Source organism: Eleutherodactylus coqui, chromosome 13 (genome assembly GCF_035609145.1).
Source record: "Eleutherodactylus coqui strain aEleCoq1 chromosome 13, aEleCoq1.hap1, whole genome shotgun sequence".
Classification (NCBI taxonomy): Eukaryota; Metazoa; Chordata; class Amphibia; order Anura; family Eleutherodactylidae; genus Eleutherodactylus; species Eleutherodactylus coqui.
The window spans coordinates 27,224,094-27,247,053 of NC_089849.1; the positions used below are offsets into that span (position 1 = coordinate 27,224,094).

General features: G+C 46.7%; 1 protein-coding gene across 1 annotated transcript in view; it reads right to left on the minus strand.

Annotated features, from left to right (window-relative positions):
- The window catches only part of LOC136587544 (proto-oncogene Wnt-3), a 138,655-nt gene that overhangs the window by 30,203 nt on the left and 85,492 nt on the right, over window positions 1–22,960 (minus strand). The window contains exon 4 of the mRNA XM_066586187.1: window positions 2,638–2,879. Within this exon, the coding sequence (XP_066442284.1) occupies window positions 2,638–2,794 (157 nt within the window). The 5' untranslated portion in view covers window positions 2,795–2,879. The remainder of the gene's footprint in view (window positions 1–2,637; window positions 2,880–22,960) is intronic.

Genomic DNA, 22,960 nt, shown 5'->3' on the forward strand with positions numbered 1-22,960 from the left:
TCTGGGTCTCTTATATATTAGGACAAGTACTAAGGGTGCCCTGTGTAGTCATGTCTGGGTCCCCCTATATATTAGGACAAGTACTAAGGGTGCCCTGTGTAGCCATGTCTGGGCCCCCTATATATTAGGACAAGTACTAAGGGTGCACTGTGTAGTCATGTCTGGGTCCCCCTATATATTAGGACACGTACTAAGAGTGCACTGTGTAGCCATGTCTGGGTCCCCTATATATTAGGACTAGTAATAAGGGTGCCCTGTGTAATCATGTCGTGTCTCCTATATATTAGGACTAGTAATAAGGGTGCCCTGTGTAGTTATGTCTTGTCTCCTATATATATTAGGACAAGTACTAAGGGTGCCCTGTGTAGTCATGTCTGGGTCCCCTATATATCAGGACAAGTACTAAGGGTGCACTGTGTAGTCATGTCTGGGTCCCCCTATATATTAGTATAAGTACTAAGGGTGCACTGTGTAGTCATGTCTGGGTCCCCCTATATATTAGGACAAATACTAAGAGTGCACTGTGTAGTCATGTCTGGGTCCCCCTATATATTAGGACACGTACTAAGAGTGCACTGTGTAGCCATGTCTGGGTCCCCTATATATTAGTACAAGTACTAAGGGTGCACCATGTAGTCATGTCTGGTCCCCCTATATATTAGGACACGTACTAAGAGTGCACTGTGTAGCCATGTCTGGGTCCCCTATATATTAGTACAAGTACTAAGGGTGCACTGTGTAGTCATGTCTGGGTCCCCTATATATTAGGACAAGTACTAAGGGTGCACTGTGTAGTCATGTCTGGTCTCCTATATATTAGGACAAGTACTAAGGGTGCACTGTGTAGTCATGTCTGGGTCTCTTATATATTAGGACAAGTACTAAGGGTGCCCTGTGTAGTCATGTCTGAGTCCCCTATATATTAGTACAAGTACTAAGGGTGCACTGTGTAGTCATGTCTGGGTCCCCTATATATTAGGACAAGTACTAAGGGTGCACTGTGTAGTCATGTCTGGTCCCCCTATATATTAGGACACGTACTAAGAGTGCACTGTGTAGCCATGTCTGGGTCCCCTTTATATTAGTACAAGTACTAAGGGTGCACTGTGTAGTCATGTCTGGGTCCCCTATATATTAGGACAAGTACTAAGGGTGCACTGTGTAGTCATGTCTGGTCTCCTATATATTAGGACAAGTACTAAGGGTGCACTGTGTAGTCATGTCTGGGTCTCTTATATATTAGGACAAGTACTAAGGGTGCCCTGTGTAGTCATGTCTGGGTCCCCCTATATATTAGGACAAGTACTAAGGGTGCCCTGTGTAGCCATGTCTGGGCCCCCTATATATTAGGACAAGTACTAAGGGTGCACTGTGTAGCCATGTCTGGTCTACCATATATTAGGACAAGTACTAAGGGTGCACTGTGTAGTCACGTCTGGTCTCCTATATATTAGGACAAGTAGTAAGGCTGCACTGTGTAGTCATGTCTGGGTCCCCCTATATATTAGTATAAGTACTAAGGGTGCACTGTGTAGTCATGTCTGGGTCCCCCTATATATTAGGACAAATACTAAGAGTGCGCTGTGTAGTCATGTCTGGGTCCCCCTATATATTAGGACACGTACTAAGAGTGCACTGTGTAGCCATGTCTGGGTCCCCTATATATTAGTACAAGTACTAAGGGTGCACCATGTAGTCATGTCTGGTCCCCCTATATATTAGGACACGTACTAAGAGTGCACTGTGTAGCCATGTCTGGGTCCCCTATATATTAGTACAAGTACTAAGGGTGCACTGTGTAGTCATGTCTGGGTCCCCTATATATTAGGACAAGTACTAAGGGTGCACTGTGTAGTCATGTCTGGGTCTCTTATATATTAGGACAAGTACTAAGGGTGCCCTGTGTAGTCATGTCTGGGTCCCCCTATATATTAGGACAAGTACTAAGGGTGCCCTGTGTAGCCATGTCTGGGCCCCCTATATATTAGGACAAGTACTAAGGGTGCCCTGTGTAGTCATGTCTGGGTCCCCCTATATATTAGGACAAATACTATGGGTGCCCTGTGTAGTCATGTCTGGTCTCCTATATATTAGGACAAGTAGTAAGGCTGCACTGTGTAGCCATGTCTGGGTCTACCATATATTAGGAGAATGAAGTCTCTTGACCTTTTGGCACTCAAGATAATATGAGTTAGAGGTATCATATATTACTGCAGTTCTCTAAATTGTAGTTTATAGGACATCCACCATCTACTATGGAGAGAGCCACGTGATTGGGAAGGGAGGGGGCGGGGGTCGGTGACCCAATTTTAGTAGTATTCTCCCAGTAAGTGGGAGTCCTGGAAGTGGAACCTACTTCGATTTATCAAGGCCTATATTTAGGCTCTACCATAAATGGCTCAGATAGGAATACCCTTGCAGCTCTTGGAAGTGGTTCAGTATGGCAATGTGGCCCTCAGACCTATAAAAGTTGTGCAACTCTGACCTAGAAAGTACTGGGACTGGCAGTGGAGAATGACCTGGGACTAAGTTCTGCCATAACATGAGCCTCCCACTCCTGTGTCCTGTACGGAAATAAAGATCAGCATTAGTGTCTTGGAACTTATGTTATATCAGTGGTGGTATATCATTTAATACCTTTATCGAGCACTGGTCCAAAGATGGCGAGGCTGTCGTGAATAGTGGTACAGTTCCATCTCCTGCCCCTGAATTGATGTTGGCATTCTTGGATCCCCAGTTTTACTCCTTCTGCCACACTGGGCATGATTTCAATATAATTTCGACAGAATCGCATTTGCTTAGGCACCAGGCCGGGTATAGATCCGCAGAGTATGGGCTGTGATCCAAGGGAGCTGTACTGCTGCCCCAAGGCCAGGGACCTATGGTTGGAAAAGGAAGAGAAGAGTCACTTTGTCTGGTCTGTAGAGAATCCAGTCATGGTCTGTCAGTCAGATTGCAGCTCTTGTTTCTTGTCTGCTCTCTGGTACATGAGAGCTGCAGATCTGATTGCTTGCATTCATGTTGATAAATCTCCCTCTACTCCTACTAGATCATCTTCAGGCCGGTTTCACACGGTGGCAACAGCACCCGCCCCATTGAAAGCAATGGGAGAACCCCGTGATCCTCGTTGACAGCCGTGGCAGGGGATTCCTTCATCCCATCGGGGAATCCCTTCAAATGCGTCGGGGAACTCCCTTCAGACGCAACTGAGGTGAAGGGATTTCCTGCGGGGATGAAGAAATCCCCTACTGCTGCTGTCACAGAAGCTCACAGAGTTCTCCAATTGCTTTCAATGGAGCCGCCGCTGCTGCCGTCGGCCCTATTGAAAGCAGTGGGATGCAGGGATTACCTGCTGAGATGCAAGGCGCTGTTTTCACATGAAAACGCCTTGCATCAACAGGGCTTTCACATGGTGGAAAGTGCAATATCGGGCCATGATTACCGGCCTGATATTGCCCTCGCCCCTTGTGAAACTAGCCTTAGGCCGCCTACACACGTCCGGGGCAGATTCCACATGCAGGAACCCGCAGCGGAATCCGACCCTGTGCCCGGCCAGTGACCCCCATGTACCTGTCCTGATCTGTACTGCGGATGTGCGCCCGGCGCACGTGCGCAGTACAGATTATGCAGCACTGTCGCTAGGCGATGTCACGGATCCCGCGATCTATCTACAATGATGATTGCAGAAGGTTCGCGGGACGAACGGCTTTTCTATTGACTTCAATGGAAGCCATCTGCACGGAAGCCGCATGGAATCGCAATCTATTTCCGCTCGCTTCCGCAATGCAAATCCGCCCGTGATCAGGCGGCCTTAGGCTACATTTAGACTGCTGTGTGTGAGTTGCACCTGAGATTCTAGCACATGGACACCATATATGTGCTATCCAAGGACCTTGCACGTGATCTTCTCATCTGGAAAAACGAATGAGAAGAGGACATCCTGCGATTTCTTTCATGCGGACCGTGTGAATTAGGTCTAACTACAAGATCATGCGGAATCTCAGGTAGTAAAGTGACAGCATTCATCTTACTACACAGAATCAATTGTCTTGTTAGCTCAGTGTAGGGGATTTAATAAAAGTTGTGCAAAGAAATTCCTGCTCTTGTTTTTTAGCCCCTTCCCCCCTTTACTTCCCTTCCCTGCACAGATCTGCATATATTGGGTGAATGGAGCCTACCAATGCCTGCCCACTGTATTCTCCATATACCTCGGAGACAGGGCCGCATGCAAACAGTCACCTTTCTATTGAAGTATATGGAAAATGCAGAGGCAAGGAATTTTGTGAACAGGGATCAGGTAATATTTGCATGCAGCTGTACAGTGAGCTCCCAGAATGAATGTTACTGGTGGGTCCTGGGCACCCCAGTCCGACACTGACTGGTTTTGGTAATTCTACTTCACCAGGGCACTTCTTATGTTTACAGTAGGGCTAGATGGTAGCTTTTGGACAATGTAAGCATCCATTGGAGTCAAACAATTTGTGCAACTTGATGTGACGGCAGCACCTGACTGCACCAAGCATGCACTTCAATAGAAAACAAGCTAGAGTTAGCCACCAGCTGCAAATGTGCAGATCCCCTGGCCACCCTACCTGCCATAGAGGCAGACCACTCCAATGCTGCTGGGTCTGGGGGAGAAGGCACCAATTGTCACCTATGGCAAAGGATGGTTCCCTATTGGTGGAAGTGTGAAATTATGGGCCCCATGTTCCTTTCTAAACACCCTTACCATCCCCAGGCATCTCCTGTCGGGCACCATTGTTTAGATGACTTAGGCTCGGTTTACATCTGTATTGGAGGCTCGGATTGAACACAAAGTCCCTGATGAAATAGTGCGACATGCCACGCTATTTTATTCGGGAAAATGCTGGTTGCAATGTCAGAAGCGAAAGGGATAGACCGTATCATAATCAATGGGGTCCATTTGCACTGTTTAGGTCTGGCATCTGCCAAATCCGGCACTTCTAGTATTTCCACTAAGGGCGCCTACCCACTTGCGTTGCCGATTTTCGCGCGTGAAAAACGCGGCGTTTTCCACGGTGTTTTTTGCGCATTTTTCGGGGCGTTTTTTGCACCCCTCCATTGACAATTATGGGTGCATTAAGAGAAAAATAAGGAGATATATGCAACTGACAGTTCCTATGTGAAAAAACCCCACGAAACAGAAAAAAAACCCCAAATGGACAAGAACAGGAAAAAAAATCGCAAGTGGGTAGGCACCCTCAGGCTGAAGCTGAAGAATGGAAATAGACTGGAACCGCAGGTGTGAATATGCCTAAGTACTGCTTCTACCCCACAGATAGGCAATGCCACTGTTTCAGTGGCTTGGGAGCCTGGATTCACCATATGACCTCCTCTCCTCATTACACTTCTAACTTGTAGTTGCAAGAAAAAGTAAGTGAACCCTTTGGCATTTCTTGATTTCTGCATTGATTACTAATAAATGAAGTCTGAATGTTATTTAAGTCACAATTAGAGACAAACACAATGTAACTAATAACACACAAGCAGTTGTACCGTTCATGCCTTTTATTGAGAACACTGAGTAACATCCACAGTGCAGGGAGAACCAGTAAGGCTGGGTTCACACGGGGCGTATTCCCGTCGGAAATCCTGCGGTTTGACCGCAGCCGAAACTGCGAGATTCCCGACGGGAGAACCGCCGCGGAAAAACCCGCGGCAGCTTTGAAGCGGCCCGGCCACTCGCTCTTCCGCTGCGGCCGACGTTCCCATAGAGGAGAGCACGGCGGAAGTAAACAATAAATAGACATGCTGCATCTTTTGAAACCGCAGCCGCGGTTTCAGCCAGACTTACAGCAGGGGATTGGCCGTCCCGTGTGGATGAGATTTCTCAGACATCTCGTCCACATGGCTGGCTAACCCCGAGATTAGCGGCCGCAGGCGGATTTGCCGCGGTGAAATTCCGCGCGGAATTTCCGCGGCAAATCCGGCCTGTGTGAACCCAGCCTAAGGCCTCCCTCACGCAGACGCTTTTTACCACGATTAACATGGCATTTTGATCGCTGCGCTATAACGTTCCCATTGAAATCAATGGGGCCTCGCAGACATGGGTTTGATCGTGGTGCTGGACGCTGATTTTCGAGCGCTATCTCAGTCTTTGGCCGTTTACCGCATCTCATCACCTATCACAACGATGGGATGTCCTAAAACATGCTGTTGGCCGCAGGGATCTGTGGTCGAAAACTAAAGTCGCGTCCATGTGTGAGAGAGGCCTAAGTGTACCAATGAATTTAATAACCTGTATTCCCCCCTTTAGCAGCAATCACCTCCACTCAATGTTTCCTGTAGCTGCAGATAATATTTTCACAATGTTTAAGAGGAATTTGGGGCCATTCCTCCTTGCAAATTTTTCAGTTCATTAATATTTCTGGGATGCCTTGCATAACAGCTTTTTTCAGTTCTTGCAACTGCATCTCCATAGGGGTCAGGATGTGATCATCCTACACTGCAATTCAGTGCAGAAATCCAGGTAATTCCAAAGACTTCACTTTCTCTTTCTTGCCGCAGTATATACAGACCTACAGAGGAATGACCAGTCATTCATCGTATCTAAGCGGTATATGTATTGGAATCCATCTTGGTGGTGGTAGACGTATGAAAAGAGTGAAATTGAGGAACTGATCTAAGCTGTTCTCATCTTCTTTGGGCTAATGTTCGTGTCCAAACATAGTTGTCCCCGCTCCAGCTCCCTCTAATAAGCCCTTGCATCCAATACAATTGTTCTTGGACTCTTCCGAAAGGCATTTTATCATGAAGGCACAATAGGAACCATTTCTAACTTTCCGATAACAATGTAGCTTGCAGCTTTCAAGGATATATGTACCCCCAATCCTTTTTTAGATACTAATAGCCGGACATACTACATGCATAAGCGATCCTCCTCTTCTGTTCCTCGGGGAGACCTCATTACAAAGGGCTTAAGACCCCCATATCCTCAGTGTATCCCACCAGACAGAGCCTTTCTAGACAATACTGATCATCCTACAGCCTAATCCTCTAACAATAAAACGGATTAGGATGCCCCGGATATTACCTACTACTATCCCATCCTACTTCATGCAGCTGGGGTAATCCTTCTTGGGCTGATAACATCCAGCGCTGTCACCGTGTCGCCCCATAGACTGCCCAAATATTGGTGAGAAAAGTACATCACAACTTTATTGTAACGCGGCCTCCATGGCTACATAATCCACACGGAAAACATTCCTCACCAGCAATACGGCGGCAAATCCGTCAGTCCTATCCACAATCTGAGACATCGCAGAGACACCGTAAATAGACTCAATGTATCCAGTGTATGTATCATGCAGATACTTGTCAATATGGACTCTCTTAGCGATACTTACAAGCAGCACCTCATAAGGCCAGCGCCAATTGTGATGATGTAACCAGAAAAAAGGGAAAGCATGTCATTTGTTACATGGGGCTGCTGACTGGCAGATGTTACATGAACCTAAACAGTGATGAGAGTATAATACTTACACTCTTTGCGGCAGAATTTGGCCTGCAGTTATGTCTCAGGCAGGTATGTAAAGGATGACAGTGGTCTGATAAGGCACTGGGGTGAGCCTTGTGTGGTGCAGAGTGTTAATGCAGTCCTAAGCTCTCGCTCACGACCTGAAGGTTGTGGGTTCAATCTCCACAGGGTTCAGGTAGCCGGCTCAAGGTTGACTCAGCCTTCCATTCTTCCAAGGTCAGTAAAATGAATACCCAGCTTGATTGGGGGTAAAGATGACTGGGAAAGACAATGGCAAACCACTCCGCAAAAACAGTCTGCCAAGAAGACGTCACCCTAGGAGTCAGTCACGACTGGGTGCTTGCACTAGGGGACTTTACCTTTACCTTTTAAGACACTGGGCCTTACTACCAGAGGCCATAAAAATGCTTCCACCATTGTCATATAAAAAGGCGCTCAGAGGTTTCTTTTGTATATCGTACCTCTTGTTGAGAGCTCATTGGCCACTAGACATCCTCTACGATGCACTCAAAGACATTTAGCCCAATTAACAGTTTCTCAGAGGGGGCGCATCATTGGAATGAGAGAAACAAGATGGTTGTTTCGACAAATTGCCCACCACCTGGGCTTTTCTGACCAAGCTGTTTGGAGGTGTTGGGAGCAGTGGTCATGTGAGGGCACACACGCATGGTGAACCTCCGGACAGACCACCAGTAGAGAGGATCATCTGACGAGCATTAGCAGATCCAGCCGTTTTGTTGTCTACCATTCGTGTACCTGCATTGCAGGCCACTGTATCTGCCCAGATCACTTGCAGGTACTTAGTAAAAGGAAATTTGATTGCTGGGGTGTCATGACCCAGAAACCTGGACTACTACGGAGTGGAATCATAGCGATTCTCCGCTCGTGGCCATGGACAAAAGCAAATCACAGACAAGTGGCACAAGTTTATATGTTGTGTAAATGTTTTGAGAATTGATGTTGCTCAACACCTAGTGGTCGTCCAAGTCTACAGGGGCAACGAAGCTGAAAGACATATGAAAAGTTATGCAATTTCTTAAGTTTCAATTCCTCAAGCATTTTCAAACTCTCTGCTTGCTGTCAGTGTACGTAGACCCTTATTTACTGAGGCTGAATCTATACAGACTGTTTTCTATTTTCACACATGCCACCTTGATACAATTGCCATATTTACTTAGTTTTACAGGCTACCGGTCTTAGTAATCCGTCAGCCGGTCGCAGTGCAACAAATGTATTAAGAAGTGCGAGCCTCTTAATATATTTGTCATGTCTAGCCATACCTTCATACGTCAGACTGATATCTACGCTGGCATAGGTTTCTGCTATAATGCACGCCAGTTTCTGGCACACATTATAGTAAATGTAATGGGCCACGTGCTGACATTTTTGTGCCCGCCAAAAGTCACAATTCTGATACGTATGTCAAAATGGCAATTTTTGTACCCCAGGAAAATGGTGTACAAAGTTTAGTAGATGCTCCAATGCATCGCAGCCAGAAAATTGCAGCCATATCACATCGCTGGTCTGTGCGACATCACTGCATCTTTTCGCGGCAATACCGCGATTTTGTAGCGCTACAAAGCCCTACCCTGAAAATAAACCCTAACTGCAGACATTAAAAAGAAGCATACTTCACCTAGAAGCGCTGTCCCTGGCTCCACTGCAGTTTCTTCCTGGTCCCCCGCACTTGGCTTCTTCATCTCTTCTGGCCGGGGATTTTTCAATCCCTGGCTCCTGGAAGCGCTGGCTGTGATTGGCTGATGCTTAGCTGATCAGAGCCAGAACTCGATGAATGGCTGTGATTAGTTCATTGAGCACTGGTTGTGATTGGCTAAGCGTCAGCCAGTCAGAGGCAGCACTTCCAGGAGGCGGGGATTTTTCAATCCCGGGCCAGAAAAGCTGAAGAAGAGTAGTGCCGGGGATCGGGAGGAAGCTGCAGCGGTGCCAGACAGCATGTTTAAGGTGATATACACACTTTTTTTTCTACCTGCAGCGAGGGCTTAGATTAGGGCTTTGACAGTAAGATTTCCGGTTTTCGTGTGATGCAATGTAACAGAGAGGAAGGCTCCATAGGGAAACATGGGCTACAAAACCTCATGAGTCGCGGGCATATCGTGAGACCCGTGAGGGATGTCGCATGCTACAAAACATCAAACATGTAAAGGAACCCATAGGAAAGCAGGGGCTTCACATACATGTAATTTGTAGCACTGTAGTAACGCAACAAAATTGCGTGACTGTCGTTCGTGTGAAGGAGGCCTTAAGTGTATGTTCACATGGTGGAATCCAGCGCAGATTTTTCCACTTCTACAAATTGCAGATACACTGCAGATCCGCACGGGGATTCAGCCCATTTCAGGCATTTGTCTGTTAATGAGAGTTGCAGACATTGATCAATATGTAAGCAGGTAGGGGATGGCGTGTTATGGCGCGGCGGTGACAGACGGAGGCGACACTTATAAAAATTGAACTTTACTGAACAATGGTCTTGTCACTCCATAGAAGGGCATTATGATTTGATCATTGATTGAAATAGACGTGGTACATAGCATTTAACCCTCGGCAGCAGCAAGTCACCTTCACAGCATTTAATGGTCATTGGCCAACACCATCTCGACTAGATACCTGAAGATGCCCGACCCAACCTGCCCTTCGGGGCAGCATCCTTACACTAGGAACATTCAACGTCATTGATGCTATCATTCACCTCAAGGTCTCTTCTGCTGTGCATTTTACCGGTCAGGTGACTTGCAGCGCCATAACATCCCGCGTGTATATCCGTAGCGCATTACTCATTAGTGCCTGATACACCCGCAACCCCTCAAACTGTTGAACCTTCAAACAATCTTTTCTGGTGTGCACACTGATTCATGGGGAGCCCACTTACTACCCAATAGCGGGAGATTCACTTCAACTACACTTTTATCTTCTATATCACAGCTCCTTGCATCATGCTGCCCTCTCGCTGACTCCAGGCCATAAGATCTTCCAAACCCTCGCTCGAGGGACAAGTCACTAAAAAAAGGCTGTAGGCCATAATTTTATGGGAAGTTGACCATATCCTCCCTGCTCAATTCAGGGAGTTCCGGTACAGATCTCCTCCGGCCACAGTCTCTCATAGTCCTGAGGTATCCCCATTGCCCCTAATGCTGCAGCCTCTGCAACTGTGGTGCTGCTCTCAAGCTTTGCCTCTGAGGTTCCCATCCCAGCTCAACATATAGACTTTGGCTGGCAACGGCCTCCGCCACTTCCAATGTGGTCCTTCACTGCCCTTCTCCAATACATAGCAGCACACATTGCTGCTGTCTATCCCAGCGGCACCGCCTTCACTGCTCACCAGCTTGGGGACAGTGCTGCTTGTATGCCGTTAAGTATCAGCGGCCGCCGCCACGTAACATGAAGTCCTTGTTTTGTTGCTGCCCACTCTCACAGAATTTCCAAAAAAGAGTAACACAAGTACCTTATCTCTGATTTTTATACAATGGTGCAACAAATATAGAGCATTTCTAACACAAGGCCTGACATACTTCTGGCCCAATTAAAGGGGAAGGGAAGTCTCTTTAAGACATCATCCATATATTAGATCATATAGTCATCATGTAGAGAAGAGCTGTAGGAGTTAGATAGGGCAGATCAACCTGATATAACATATCCAGACATACATGAGGATGTAACACCACATTTGCCCTGCAGGGGCTGCGAGGAGCATTTAGGCAAAATTCACACCTGCTGTTTTTTTTGCATCACGACAGATCCTATACATTTATACAGCATCTCAGCTGGGGTCAAAGCACATCATTATTCAAGAGCCATCACCGTATGGTGATCTGGTTTCTCACATGACTGGGGTATTTTCTTTACCTTTTGATCGCTCAACAACCCTCTCTCTACTCTTATGCAACAAGCACAATTCCATTCTCATTTCCCAGATGCAGCAGAGCTGAGTTTTTCAGGGAATAAAGTCCAAATTCTATGTTACTCCAGAAGGAGTGTTAGGAAAAGACTCAGATCTCCGGTGATCCGGATCAGGAACCCAGGGTGGTTTTTACAGGTGTTCGTGGATACTAGGTGCCAGTGGGCTCTCCATATCGGGAGACCCACTGAGCACCAGGTGAGTTAACCCTATATTCCCCTTATGCTTAAACCATCCAATGATACAAGGCGCTGACATCTAATTTCTATGACTTCCTGGTTAAGGGATTCATAAATCCCGCCTCCAGAAAGCGATGGCTCTGATTGGTTTTTAAGCGCTGCTCAGCCAATCAATGCAGCGCTCGATGAACCAATGCGATGCCTGTGACTAGTTAATCGAGCGCTGCATTGATTGGCTGAGCAGCGGTTAAAGAACCAATTACAGCCATTGCATTGTGTGGGTGGGATTTATAAATTGGCTGAGCCGAGGCATTGATTGGACAATTCATAAATCCCGCCTCCGGAGAGCAGCGGGAGGGACCTGGACCGAGCCTCCTAGGTAATGAATTCCCTTTTTTATTTTTTATGTAATGCAGCTAGGGCTTATTTTCGGGATAGGGCTTATATTTCAAACTTCCTCGCAAATCCTGAAAAATCAGGGCAGGTCTTATTTTCAGGGAAACACGGTGACATAGGCACAGTGTAACCAGTGGCCATTTTGGCACAGGACAGAGAAGCTGTATCACGTTTATATATCTATATAATATGTGATCTGTTGTTAATAGGGACAGATATTCTTCAGAGGATATATTGTGGGGGATGGGGAAATCAACTACACTGCACCAAACAGTAAAAGCTCACAAACATACCAGCTATGCTCTGTGGCCTTCTGTTCTCACATATTGTGACACCCAGGGATTGCGGCTTTAGTTGGCAGTGCTTTTTTTGTTAATATAAAACAAAAAGAAAACTGAAATAGGGAAACAGCAAATACACACGGTGGATGTCTGCGGCCTCAGATGTCTGGTCGCTATAAATTAATTGCAGGCCTTAGGCCGGTCTCACACAGATGGGTCGGATTCCACATGCAAGAGCCCGCAGCAGTATCCGTCTCCGACTGCGGTTGGTGTCCGCGCGAAAATGTTTAAATCTGTTTCTGTGGATGGTCCAGACAGCTCGCCGTCGGACATGCGCGGTACAGATTTTTTCTCCCGTGCCGTCGCTGGTTGATGACGCAGGTACCCACAACCTATCCACAATGTCAACTGCGGATGGACCACAGGTGAGACGGTGTCCATTGACGTCACTGGAAGCTGTCTGTGAGGAATCCGCACAAGAATAGAGCATGCTGCGACTTTATTTCTGTGAGCGGAAATCGGAATCGCTGTCTGCTCATGTGTGCGGACATACCAATGCTATATTCTGGTTAATGGATGCAGAATACCACGGATCGTCCGCGCAGGTCATGATCGCTGATTCTGCATTTTAAATCCAGTCGTGTGAAACCGGCCTTATGCAGCTAGCAGTGGTTTTCTGCTAACTACTAAATTAGCTGATAAGTTACGTAAAACTACGCTAAAAAGTAAACCAAAAAAACCTGAACAAAAGTGAATAAATAAAATGGAAATGTGAAGGAAGCAAGGGGTAGGGGACGTGTCATTGGTGGTGGTGGTAGAGGAGAGGCCAAATTGGGTCTTCACGTGGCTCCCAATGAAGCAACACCTCCACGTTCTGCAGGAGGCAAGGCAAGCTTGGCACCATTCCTTAGAAGTGGTTCTCCCATGTGTTACATCCGCAGCACGCGGAACAGTGGATGACACAACAGGTATTAGTGTATCTTGACGCCACCAGAAGTTGTGGTGGAGTCAAGATACTGAGTTTTTGACAGGGGGTTGTTGCCCCCTGTTCCTGATTGGCTATCCGGCTGGCTCCCCGTCCTGCCCCTCACAGGTCCTGTAGCCACTGGCATGAAGGAACCGCTCTATCCCACAGTGTGTCCGTGGAGCAAGCACAGTGCTCGGTTCATTAATGCAGGCCCCACCTGCCGCTGTGCACTCTTAAGGCTGCTGCACATACACTCCTGCCCTGCTGCTGCCACCATTGGCGTCCGATAACCTGTTGATGTCCCCCGCCGCTGTGCTGCACTTAAGCCTTCTACACATACACTCCTGGACCGCAGCTTCCGCCATTGCTCTCCAGGAATCAAGCAGGGCCCCTCCGGCACTCTGCAGCTGTGAAGTGCAGACTGCCGGCGCTCAGCCTTCCCTTCCACAGCATCGCCGCTCACCGCTCCCTGGGACAGCAGCAGGGTACACGGAACACCAGCCGCTCTGAGCTTCGTGAACACCGTAGTTTGGTCGGCAGCAGCGCTGATAGCTGCCGACCTCCGCGTGTCACCTTCCTGCACGCCGGACGCCACTGCCTACAGGAGTTGTCAGGGCCAGGACGGGGATACAGCGGTTCCTCCATGCCGGATGCCAGTGGCTACAGGACCTGTGAGGGGCAGGATGGGGAGCCAACCGGAAAGCCAATCAGGAACAGGGGGTGGCAACCCCCTGTCAAACACTCAGTATCTTGACTCCACCTCAACTTCAGGTGGTGACAAGATACACTAATACCAACACAACATGCCTGAAGTACCACCACCTCCTCTTCCTCCCAGTCACAGACACACAGCAGTCAGTCTGCGCCAGTCGGCCATGAGCATCCCCCCCTCTACTTTACTCCATGCCAAATACCCCACAGCCTCAGAAGCAGTCCACATGGATCAGTCAGATCTGTTTGATCATTCAGTATCATGGATGTCAACTGATCAGTCCAAACAGCCACAGGAAGAAGACCAAGACATTGTATGCACTAATGCCTAACTAATTTTTTCCTCCGAAGTGGAAGATGATGGTGGGTCAGTGTGGCCAAAGTGTCCACAGGGGGATGTGGAAACAGAGGTGGCAGCTCCCAATACTCACTGTGACATAGAGTTCACTCAGGAGGAGAAGGACGAGGAGGAGGAGTTGGAAGAGGATGAGGTACTTGACCTAACATGGAGAGGCAGGGAGAGTCATGATAGCAGCTCGCAGGGAGTGGAAGAAGGGGACATTGCGGGGCAGCGCTCTGCCAAGGCAGTGAGTAGGGTATAACAGAAAAACAAGAGGGCAATGCCACCACCTTCAGGTACTACTAAGAACGTAAACCACCTCAACACAACATGGTTGAATAGCCACATGAACTGCCACCACCCGTTGCCTTGGAGAGCCGACCTGAGCCAGAGGACAAAGAGTTGGCCTCATTCAGCTCCCTCTTCTGCTGCTGTAGCTGGTCATGCAGCGGACGCTGAGCACAGTGTTGTGTAGGGGCAGAAGCATGCCTACTTCAGGCCTCTGCAGTTGATGATTGGGCTGCAGGCTTCAGACACTGACATCTACCCCATATTCCAGCGTATCCCAGGTCAGCAGCCCTCCATCCCCCATGAGCAAAGAGTCTGAACGCAAGCACTGCACGGCTGCTGGCAATGGAAATGCTAGTGGACACAGATGCCTTCTGCAACGTGACGCTCCGTACTAACCTACAGTGCCAGATGCCCAGCCACTATTTCTTTGCCCGAAGCGGTGTCCCTGCAATATCATGTGAGTGATAAAATGTCCCTGGTATTCAAGAACATTGTCAGTGGTTGGGTGCAGCTGAACACAGACATGTAGTCCAACAAACATGGACAGGGGTGTTACAAATCCTTAACTGCACATTGGGTCAATGTCCTGCAGGTGGGGCATGAAGCCGAAAGTAGTAATCCACATTTCATGGTACCCTCAAGATCTACAGGACATTCATCCTTGTCTGTTCCTTCCTCACGCCTCTCCTCTACCTGTACATACCACTTTTCAACACCCTCCACATGGTGACAGATATCTGTATGTGACAAAATCCGACCTCCATACAGCATTATATGTGGTAAATGCCAAAATACTGTCCTACAACTCATATATCTAGGGGAGCGCAGTCACTTGGCCGAAGAGCGGCTGATGGCTCTGCAAGTCGAGGATGACACGTGGCTAACCGCACACAATCTGAAGCCAGGCAAGGTTGTGTGTGACAATAGGGCCAACCTGCTGGCAGCCCTTCGCCTCGGCAATCTCACACACATGTACCTTGCCTGGCCCATATGATGAACCGGGTGGTGCGGCGCTTCCTAAACAATTACCCAGGTTTACATCCAGTGCTGGAAAAGGCCAGGAAACTGTACTCACACTATCAGCGCTCACACCCAGCTGCCTCTAGTCTAGCGGAGGTGCAGCGGCAGTTCGGACCACCACCCAACCGTCTCATCTGTGACGTGCCTATACGGTGGAATTCTACATTGCATATATTGTAGAAGCTAAGTCAGCAGAAGTAGCGATCACAGAGTACCAGATGGTTTATGCCATTAGCAGACGCTGTATGGAGGTCGGTCAGTTGATACCTGTGGAGTGGCTGCAGATCAAGGATGTGTGTGCTGTTTTATCCAGCTCTGAGGAAGTGACCAAAATGGTCAGCCATCATCACAGATGCTACAGGACCTCAGGGACAATGACGGGTTGTTCAAGAGAAGAGAAGGGTGGAGCGAATATTAGGGATATGATCCTAATATTCGGAATAGTTTAATGTAGAATAGTTAGTAGGGTGCTGCCAGTCCAATAACCGTCACCATAGCTAACGAGGCACAGAAATGCTTAAGAAATAACTGTGGATGCAACTGTTCTAATATAATAATAAATATAAATAAAAATAATAACATATAAGCCCTTCCTTGAAAATCAATCCAAAAATGTCTTTAAAAAAATTTATACTCACCTCTCTGCAGCTGCCGTGGCTCAGCCGCGTCTAGCAAGCTCTTCTCCTTCACTGCTATGAGGAGCTTTCAGCAGGCGGGGATTTAAAATCCCCGCCTGCTGAAAGGGCTGCCTCTGGTTGGCTGAGCACTGTGACCAATCAGAGGCAGCCCTCAGCTATTGAATGACAGCTGAGAGCTGCCTCTGCTTGTTCCGTGTGCTCAGCCAATCAGAGCACTTAATTTCTGGCCCGCTGAAAAATCCTCAGAGCAGTGTAGGAGAAGAGCCGGCTGGACATGGCTGAGCCCCAGCAGCTGCAGAGAGGTGAGTACACTTTTTTTTAACACATTTTTGGATTGATCTTCATGGAAGGGCTTATATTTTAAGCCCTTCCCTGAAAATAACTGCAGCGCTTGCTGGCAGCCCATTGCTTGTAAAATAGTTGCCGGTGTTGCGCCCATAAAATCGGATGTTTTTTCATACATGTGCAGTTCCACCTGCAATCTTTTTTTTTTGTATCTCTTAATAAATATGGACAACACCCAGATGGCTTCTGACTGCTGTCCATGGTTTTGTATCTCCATTGATTTGAGATGACGAGTCTCATCCATAAATCACATCGGAATAGCGCATGCCATGAGATTTTTCTCCACAATCCATGTATCCGTGTAAAAAAAAAAGGTGTGTCTTGACTAATATGGGGCCGTATGTAGTCTGAGTCTCGTCCGTTTTTTAATTGGACAGCACACGGACTGAAAAACCCTAGTGTGCCAGGAGCCTAATTCTCCCCCAAATGTTGTTAGACTCTACACTGTGTTCAAGCCTTCCATTAAAGGTATATGTTAGGAGGGTTGCCCACTGTATGCAACATTATAGGCACTGGCATACGTCACCATAGGCATCAATGTTAAAAGAAAAAGTATACTGCACAGTAGAGTTGAATGACCAAAACAGTAGAAGCCGGTTTTGGATCAAACTTTGCTAAAAGAAGGAAAAAGAAAGACGAAGAATAAAGGAGAAGGAAAAAGAAGAAGAGCCAAGGGGAAGACAGAAAAAAAGAAACAACGAAAAAAAGGGAAAAGCAAAAAGAAAAACTAAAAAGGAGAAGAAAGAAAAAGAAAGGAACTTTTTTCCTTCTTTTTCCTCCTCCTTTTTCTTCTGAGATGCTCTCCTAGGTGACCTAAGAGTGTTATGCGGGGCTGTTCTGGCTCTTAGACAGTCTTACACACCAGTTTTAGGTGTTTTGGTGAAGTTCTGGTTCAGCTTGAATGAATTCAGACTGAACCGAACTTCAAAATTCCGCGAACCAGCAGAAACAAACTTTTCATGTTTGCTCATACAGATCATCCAGTGTGCAATGCCTCTGTATAGTAAAGTGCAGCTTTCTATACAGTTAAAGAAGGTATACCCACATATACCGAACTGACAGAGGCCAAAAGACACTCTTGTGCTCTGTCAGGGGGACTATTCTGCATTCAGTGTATGCACCCTATCAAATAGTGAAGATGCAGTGCGAGTCTTAGAAAGTTCCAGAACTTTTCTGTATACAATAATTAAGATTTCTTTACATAAAAGCAGAAGACCCCAAATTAAGCTCCATTGTTGTGATGTATAACGTTATTACCATCATTTACTACAATCCCTGGGAAATACAAGAATTGCATTAATACACTGTAACCCAGCAGTCTGCCAACATTTACATTATTGCTGGTGGGTTGTAAAGCTTTGGAGCAGAACTATGAGCTCCATGCAATAATCCGTGATATAACATGGATCTATATATGCACAGCACACATATCAGGCTATATAGGCAGATACAGCAGAAGTGAAAATATATGAGCACTAAGCATATAGACAATGGGGCACATTTATTACTGCTGCTGTGCCGGAATTCTGGCATAAACTGCGCTTTGTTTTGGTGTAAATCAATTTAGACAAATTTACTATTCATTTGCACCAAAAAGGACAGATGTTCCGCCTGGTTTCAGATGAGTGTATTGTAACGTGTCCGTAATATGGACGCGTTACAGATAACATTACTACAGCTTGTCATCAATGTGTCATCAGTATTTGCCTCCGCATTATTTGTCTTCTAAAGGGCGAATACTGGTTCGTATTTACCCAACAGAAAATAATATCAATATGGAGGCAAATACGGAAAACAAAAGGTCATACTGCATGTAATTAAAAAAAAGGCCATGTAAGATACGGCCATGTGAATACATACATAGGTTTACATTAGTACCAACCAAAAAAATCAAGGAATAAAACGGCCAAAATTTCTAAAAATATATCAATTTTACTAAACAATATCAAATTCATGAACACACATTACTAATATACAATATACAAAAAACGGATTTACACTAGCATCATATTACGGTCCACAAAATATGCACCAAATACGGAGTTAAATACGCTCATCTAAATGCAGCCTTAGTCTGCTTTTCAAAAGAGTCTGGAAAAGTGGGCGGGGTTTAAGTGCAGGGAAGTTTTAAAGTTTTAAAAAAAATAAAACTTTTTAAAAAGTCACAAAATTTCTCGCAATCCCACTCCAGTAGCTGATCAGTGTACATAGTATCTCCATGGGGATATGTCATCATTTTTTTAATTTTTTCGGAAGTCGGTTTTGCTGGAGACCGTTTTGCCTTATTTGCGATAAACGTATCAAATGTCGCACGCTGACAATAAATTAGTTGTATATTTAAATAGATCTAGAAATGAGGCGTTACTTTTTATGCCGACGAGCTACTTCAGTGAGATTGCCACAACTTTTCTGACTTTTTTAAAAAGTCACCTTTCTTAATTCTGTCTAAAACTCTCACTCCACTCAAACCCCGCCCCCTTTTCTAGGCACTTTGGAAGAGTCCAGTGAGAGCTGTATACCGCAAAAAGTCACAAAACCTTTGAAATTTGTGACTTTCTGATGATCGTAAACTACCGAACAGCCATGATAAATTCCCACAATATCTCAAGACATGTTTAAAAACATGATAAATGTATCATCGTGCAGCATTTGATACATTGTTGCACTGTTACACTGGAGAAGGGAAGACAAGTTGCCAGAGAACAGGATACATGTTATATCTCCGCACTCGGTTTTCCCGTTGTTCAGGATACTTTTGCATCAGGTTTTAATAATAACATGCATGAAATACGTAAACGTATCAATTCCTCAACCGCAAAAGCTGAATTACCGCAAGCAAAGATTTATCACGAAAAAAAATCAGCCGAAGACTTTATGCAGATTGTCATACTAACTTTTTAAATAGCAGATAAAGTGCTGATGCAGCAGAGCTGAATGTGTCATTGAACTGCCATCGTGATAATGCTCAAGTTCAGACAATGCAAGTAGTTTTTCGGCAGTCCCATGTAAAATTATTTATAGTGCATTTGGATATCATGTTAATGAATTGAGCTAAATGACAAACTCAGCTCTGCCGAGTAGACCATACCAAGTGCCGTCTGCGCTGGATAAAATAAAATGACAGTAAATAAGGGTAAACAATGAGATCTTACCACCAAATGGGGTAACCTGCCAGGACGGGGGCTGCTGAGAAGAGCCAGAGGAAGTGCAAAGTATGGAGCCTGTCCATGGGGGGAATGATGGAGGAGATGGGGAAGTCAGGAGACCTTGGTGGGAAAGTGAGGAGCATCCCATGAGAAGCTGGGTTTGTCCTCTTGCTGAGTGCCTATTTGGGGGGACAAGTGGTGCTCGGCATTTTATACTCTGCCCCCTGACTGTGACAAGGAGAGGAAAGCTGGATGTCATCAGACAACCAATCCCGGAGCTATGAGACAAGGTAAGAGAATCCTCCCTAAATTTAGCAGCCCCCTCCCCAGCAAAACTCATCTATGCAGCCTCCTACTCATCATCTCCCCTGGTGTTTCGATGTGATCTGGGAGTCTGCATACACTGTGCCCCATGTATTACCATTGTTGTACCATCCCACTGGTGACAGATGATTTGCACTAGTGATGCCGAGCACTAGTTTACGGTTATATGTTCTGCAAAGCCCTGGGATGCTATTGGGTATTGCCAGTCCTACACTGCAGCTTCATATACAGCCCTGAGACTTTCCACTTGTACCGGTCCTGCCATGCTGTACCCGGTGAGCTCCAATCTGTGGCTCTCTAACTTAAAGGAGTTTTACCAGGACTTTACTATTGATGAACTATCCCCCAGTTGACTGGTAGGGATCTAACTGATCAGCTGTTCTCCAATTCACTGTCAATGGGCTGGATAACATCAATAATAATAATAATAATCTTTATTTGTATAGCGCCAACATATTCCACAGCGCTTACATAGACAGGGGATACAGAAAGACAAAATACAAACATTACAGAACCACGGTTACAAGGTAATCAATTGATGGAAACAATAGGGGTGAGGGTCCTGCTCCAAGAGCTTACATACTACAAGTAATGGGGGGATACAGAAGGTAAAGGGGCAGGAGATGTGCACAGTATGGCGAGATGGAGAGTGAGGGGTGATATACACATAGACAATGGTCAGACATTTAGCCGTGTGACGGCAGAAACAGTATGACTGCAGGAGCGGTTTATGATGGCTAGCAGGGATTGCAGTCAGTAGGTCAGGGAGCATGTTATCAGGTGGAGTACAGAGGGGTTTGTTTAGGGAATGCAGTATGCCTCCCTGAAGAGGTGTGTTTTTAGAGCACACCTGAAGTTCTGTGAGTCCTGGATTGCTCGGGTAGCCTTTGGTAGTGCGCTCCAGATGACCGGTGCTGCTCTGGAGAAGTCTTGGAGGCGGGAATGAGAAGTTCGAATTAAAGGGGCGCTCAATCTGGTTTCGTTAGCAGAGCGGAGAGCCCGGGCTGGTTGATGGATTGAGATGAGGGAGGCGATATAGGGGGGCGCTGCACTGTGGAGGGCTTTGTGGATGAAGGTAGCGAGCTTAAATTGAATTCTGTATTTAACGGGCAGCCAGTGCAGTGACTGGCACAGGGCAAAGGTGTCAGAGTAGCGGCTGGACAGGAAGATGAGCCTGGCTGCCGCATTCAGGATGGATTGGAGAGGGTAGAGTCTGGTGCAGGGGAGGCCGATCAGCAACGAGTTGCAATAATCGAGCCGGGAGTGGATGAGGGCAACAGTAAGCGTTTTTAGCGTGTCCACAGTGAGAAAAGAGAGGATTCTTGCGATGTTCTTGAGGTGCAACTGATATGTTCGGGCCAGAGATTGGATGTAGGGGGTAAAGGAGAGATCAGAATTAAATATGACTTCAAGGCAGCGGGCATGTTGTCTAGGAGTTATGGTGGCACCACACACTGAGATGGAGATGTCAGGAGGAGGTCGGTTAGTGGAGGGTGGAAATACCAGCAGGTCAGTTTTAGAGAGGTTTAGTTTTAGGTAGAGAGAGGACATGGTGTTAGAGACAGCGGACAGACAGTTAGTGATGTTTTGGAGTAAAGGTGCAGAGATGTCATGGGAAGAGGTGTATAGCTGGGTGCCATCAGCATACAGGTGGTATTGGAGGCCAAATCTCCTAATGGTTTGTCCAATAGGGGCTGTGTAGATTGAGAAAAGAAGGGGGCCGAGGACCGAGCCCTGGGGGACCCCAACAGCAAGGGGAAGAGGAGGGGAGGTAGAGCCAGCAAAGGAGACACTGAAAGAGCGGTCAGATAGGTAGGAAGAGAACCAGGAGAGGGCAGTATCCTTTAGGCCAATGGAGCGTAGCATACTGAGGAGGAGTTTGTGGTCAACAGTGTCAAATGCTGCGGAGAGGTTGAGGAGGATCAGTAGGGAGTAATCGCCCCTCGATTTGGCTGTCAGTAGGTCATTGGATACCCTTGTAAGGGCAGTTTCTGTCGAGTGTTGAGGTCGAAAGCCAGACTGTAGGGGGTCTAGGAGAGAGTGCTCTGATAGGTAGCTTACAAGGCGGGAGTAAACCAGCCGTTCTAGTAGTTTGGAGATGAAGGGGAGGTTTGAGATGGGTCGGTAGTTGGCAGCATCAGTCGCGTCCAGAGTCGGCTTCTTAAGCAGTGGGGATATGATGGCGTGTTTGAAAGAAGAGGGAAAGATGCCAGAGGTCAGAGAGAGGTTGAATATAGTGGTGAGATGGGAGATGACCACTGGGGAGAGGGATCGGAGGAGGTGTGAGGGGAGGGTGTCGTTAGCGCAGGTGGTGGGGCGAGCAGAGAAGAGCAATTTGGAGACTTCTTCCTCTGTCGCTGGTCTGAGTACAGACAGTCAGCAGGAGCTAGATGCAGTGCTCACAAGACTAGGGTCAGGGCTAGTCTGGGGTTGGGAAGTTATTTCCTGACGGATGTCATCAATTTTCTTTTTGAAGTAAGCAGTCAGCTCTTCGGCACTGAGATCCGTCACCGATAGCTTACAACTGAAAAACCCCTTTAAATGGACACATATTCTTTTCTTCCAGCGTGTAATAACCCATCACAGTCATGTGATGATCATGCAGGTGTATGGCGCGTTACGGTATAGTAATCAGAGCTGTAATGAGCCAAGCACCTCTATATCTATCACATGACCAGGAAAGATTCTGAACCTGTGGAAGTAAGCAATGATGGTTGTTACTGAATGACAGCAAGCAGAGATCTTGACAACAGTGAGGAATTTGCATCTAATGTATATTAGAAAGTCACTTAAATGGTCACAGGCTTTTCAGCAAACTTGCACTTATGTGACAGCCAACCTGATAACTAGCAAAAATGCAAATCACTTTATTTACCTGAAATGACGTTTTTGTGCTGTCCACTAGGGGTCT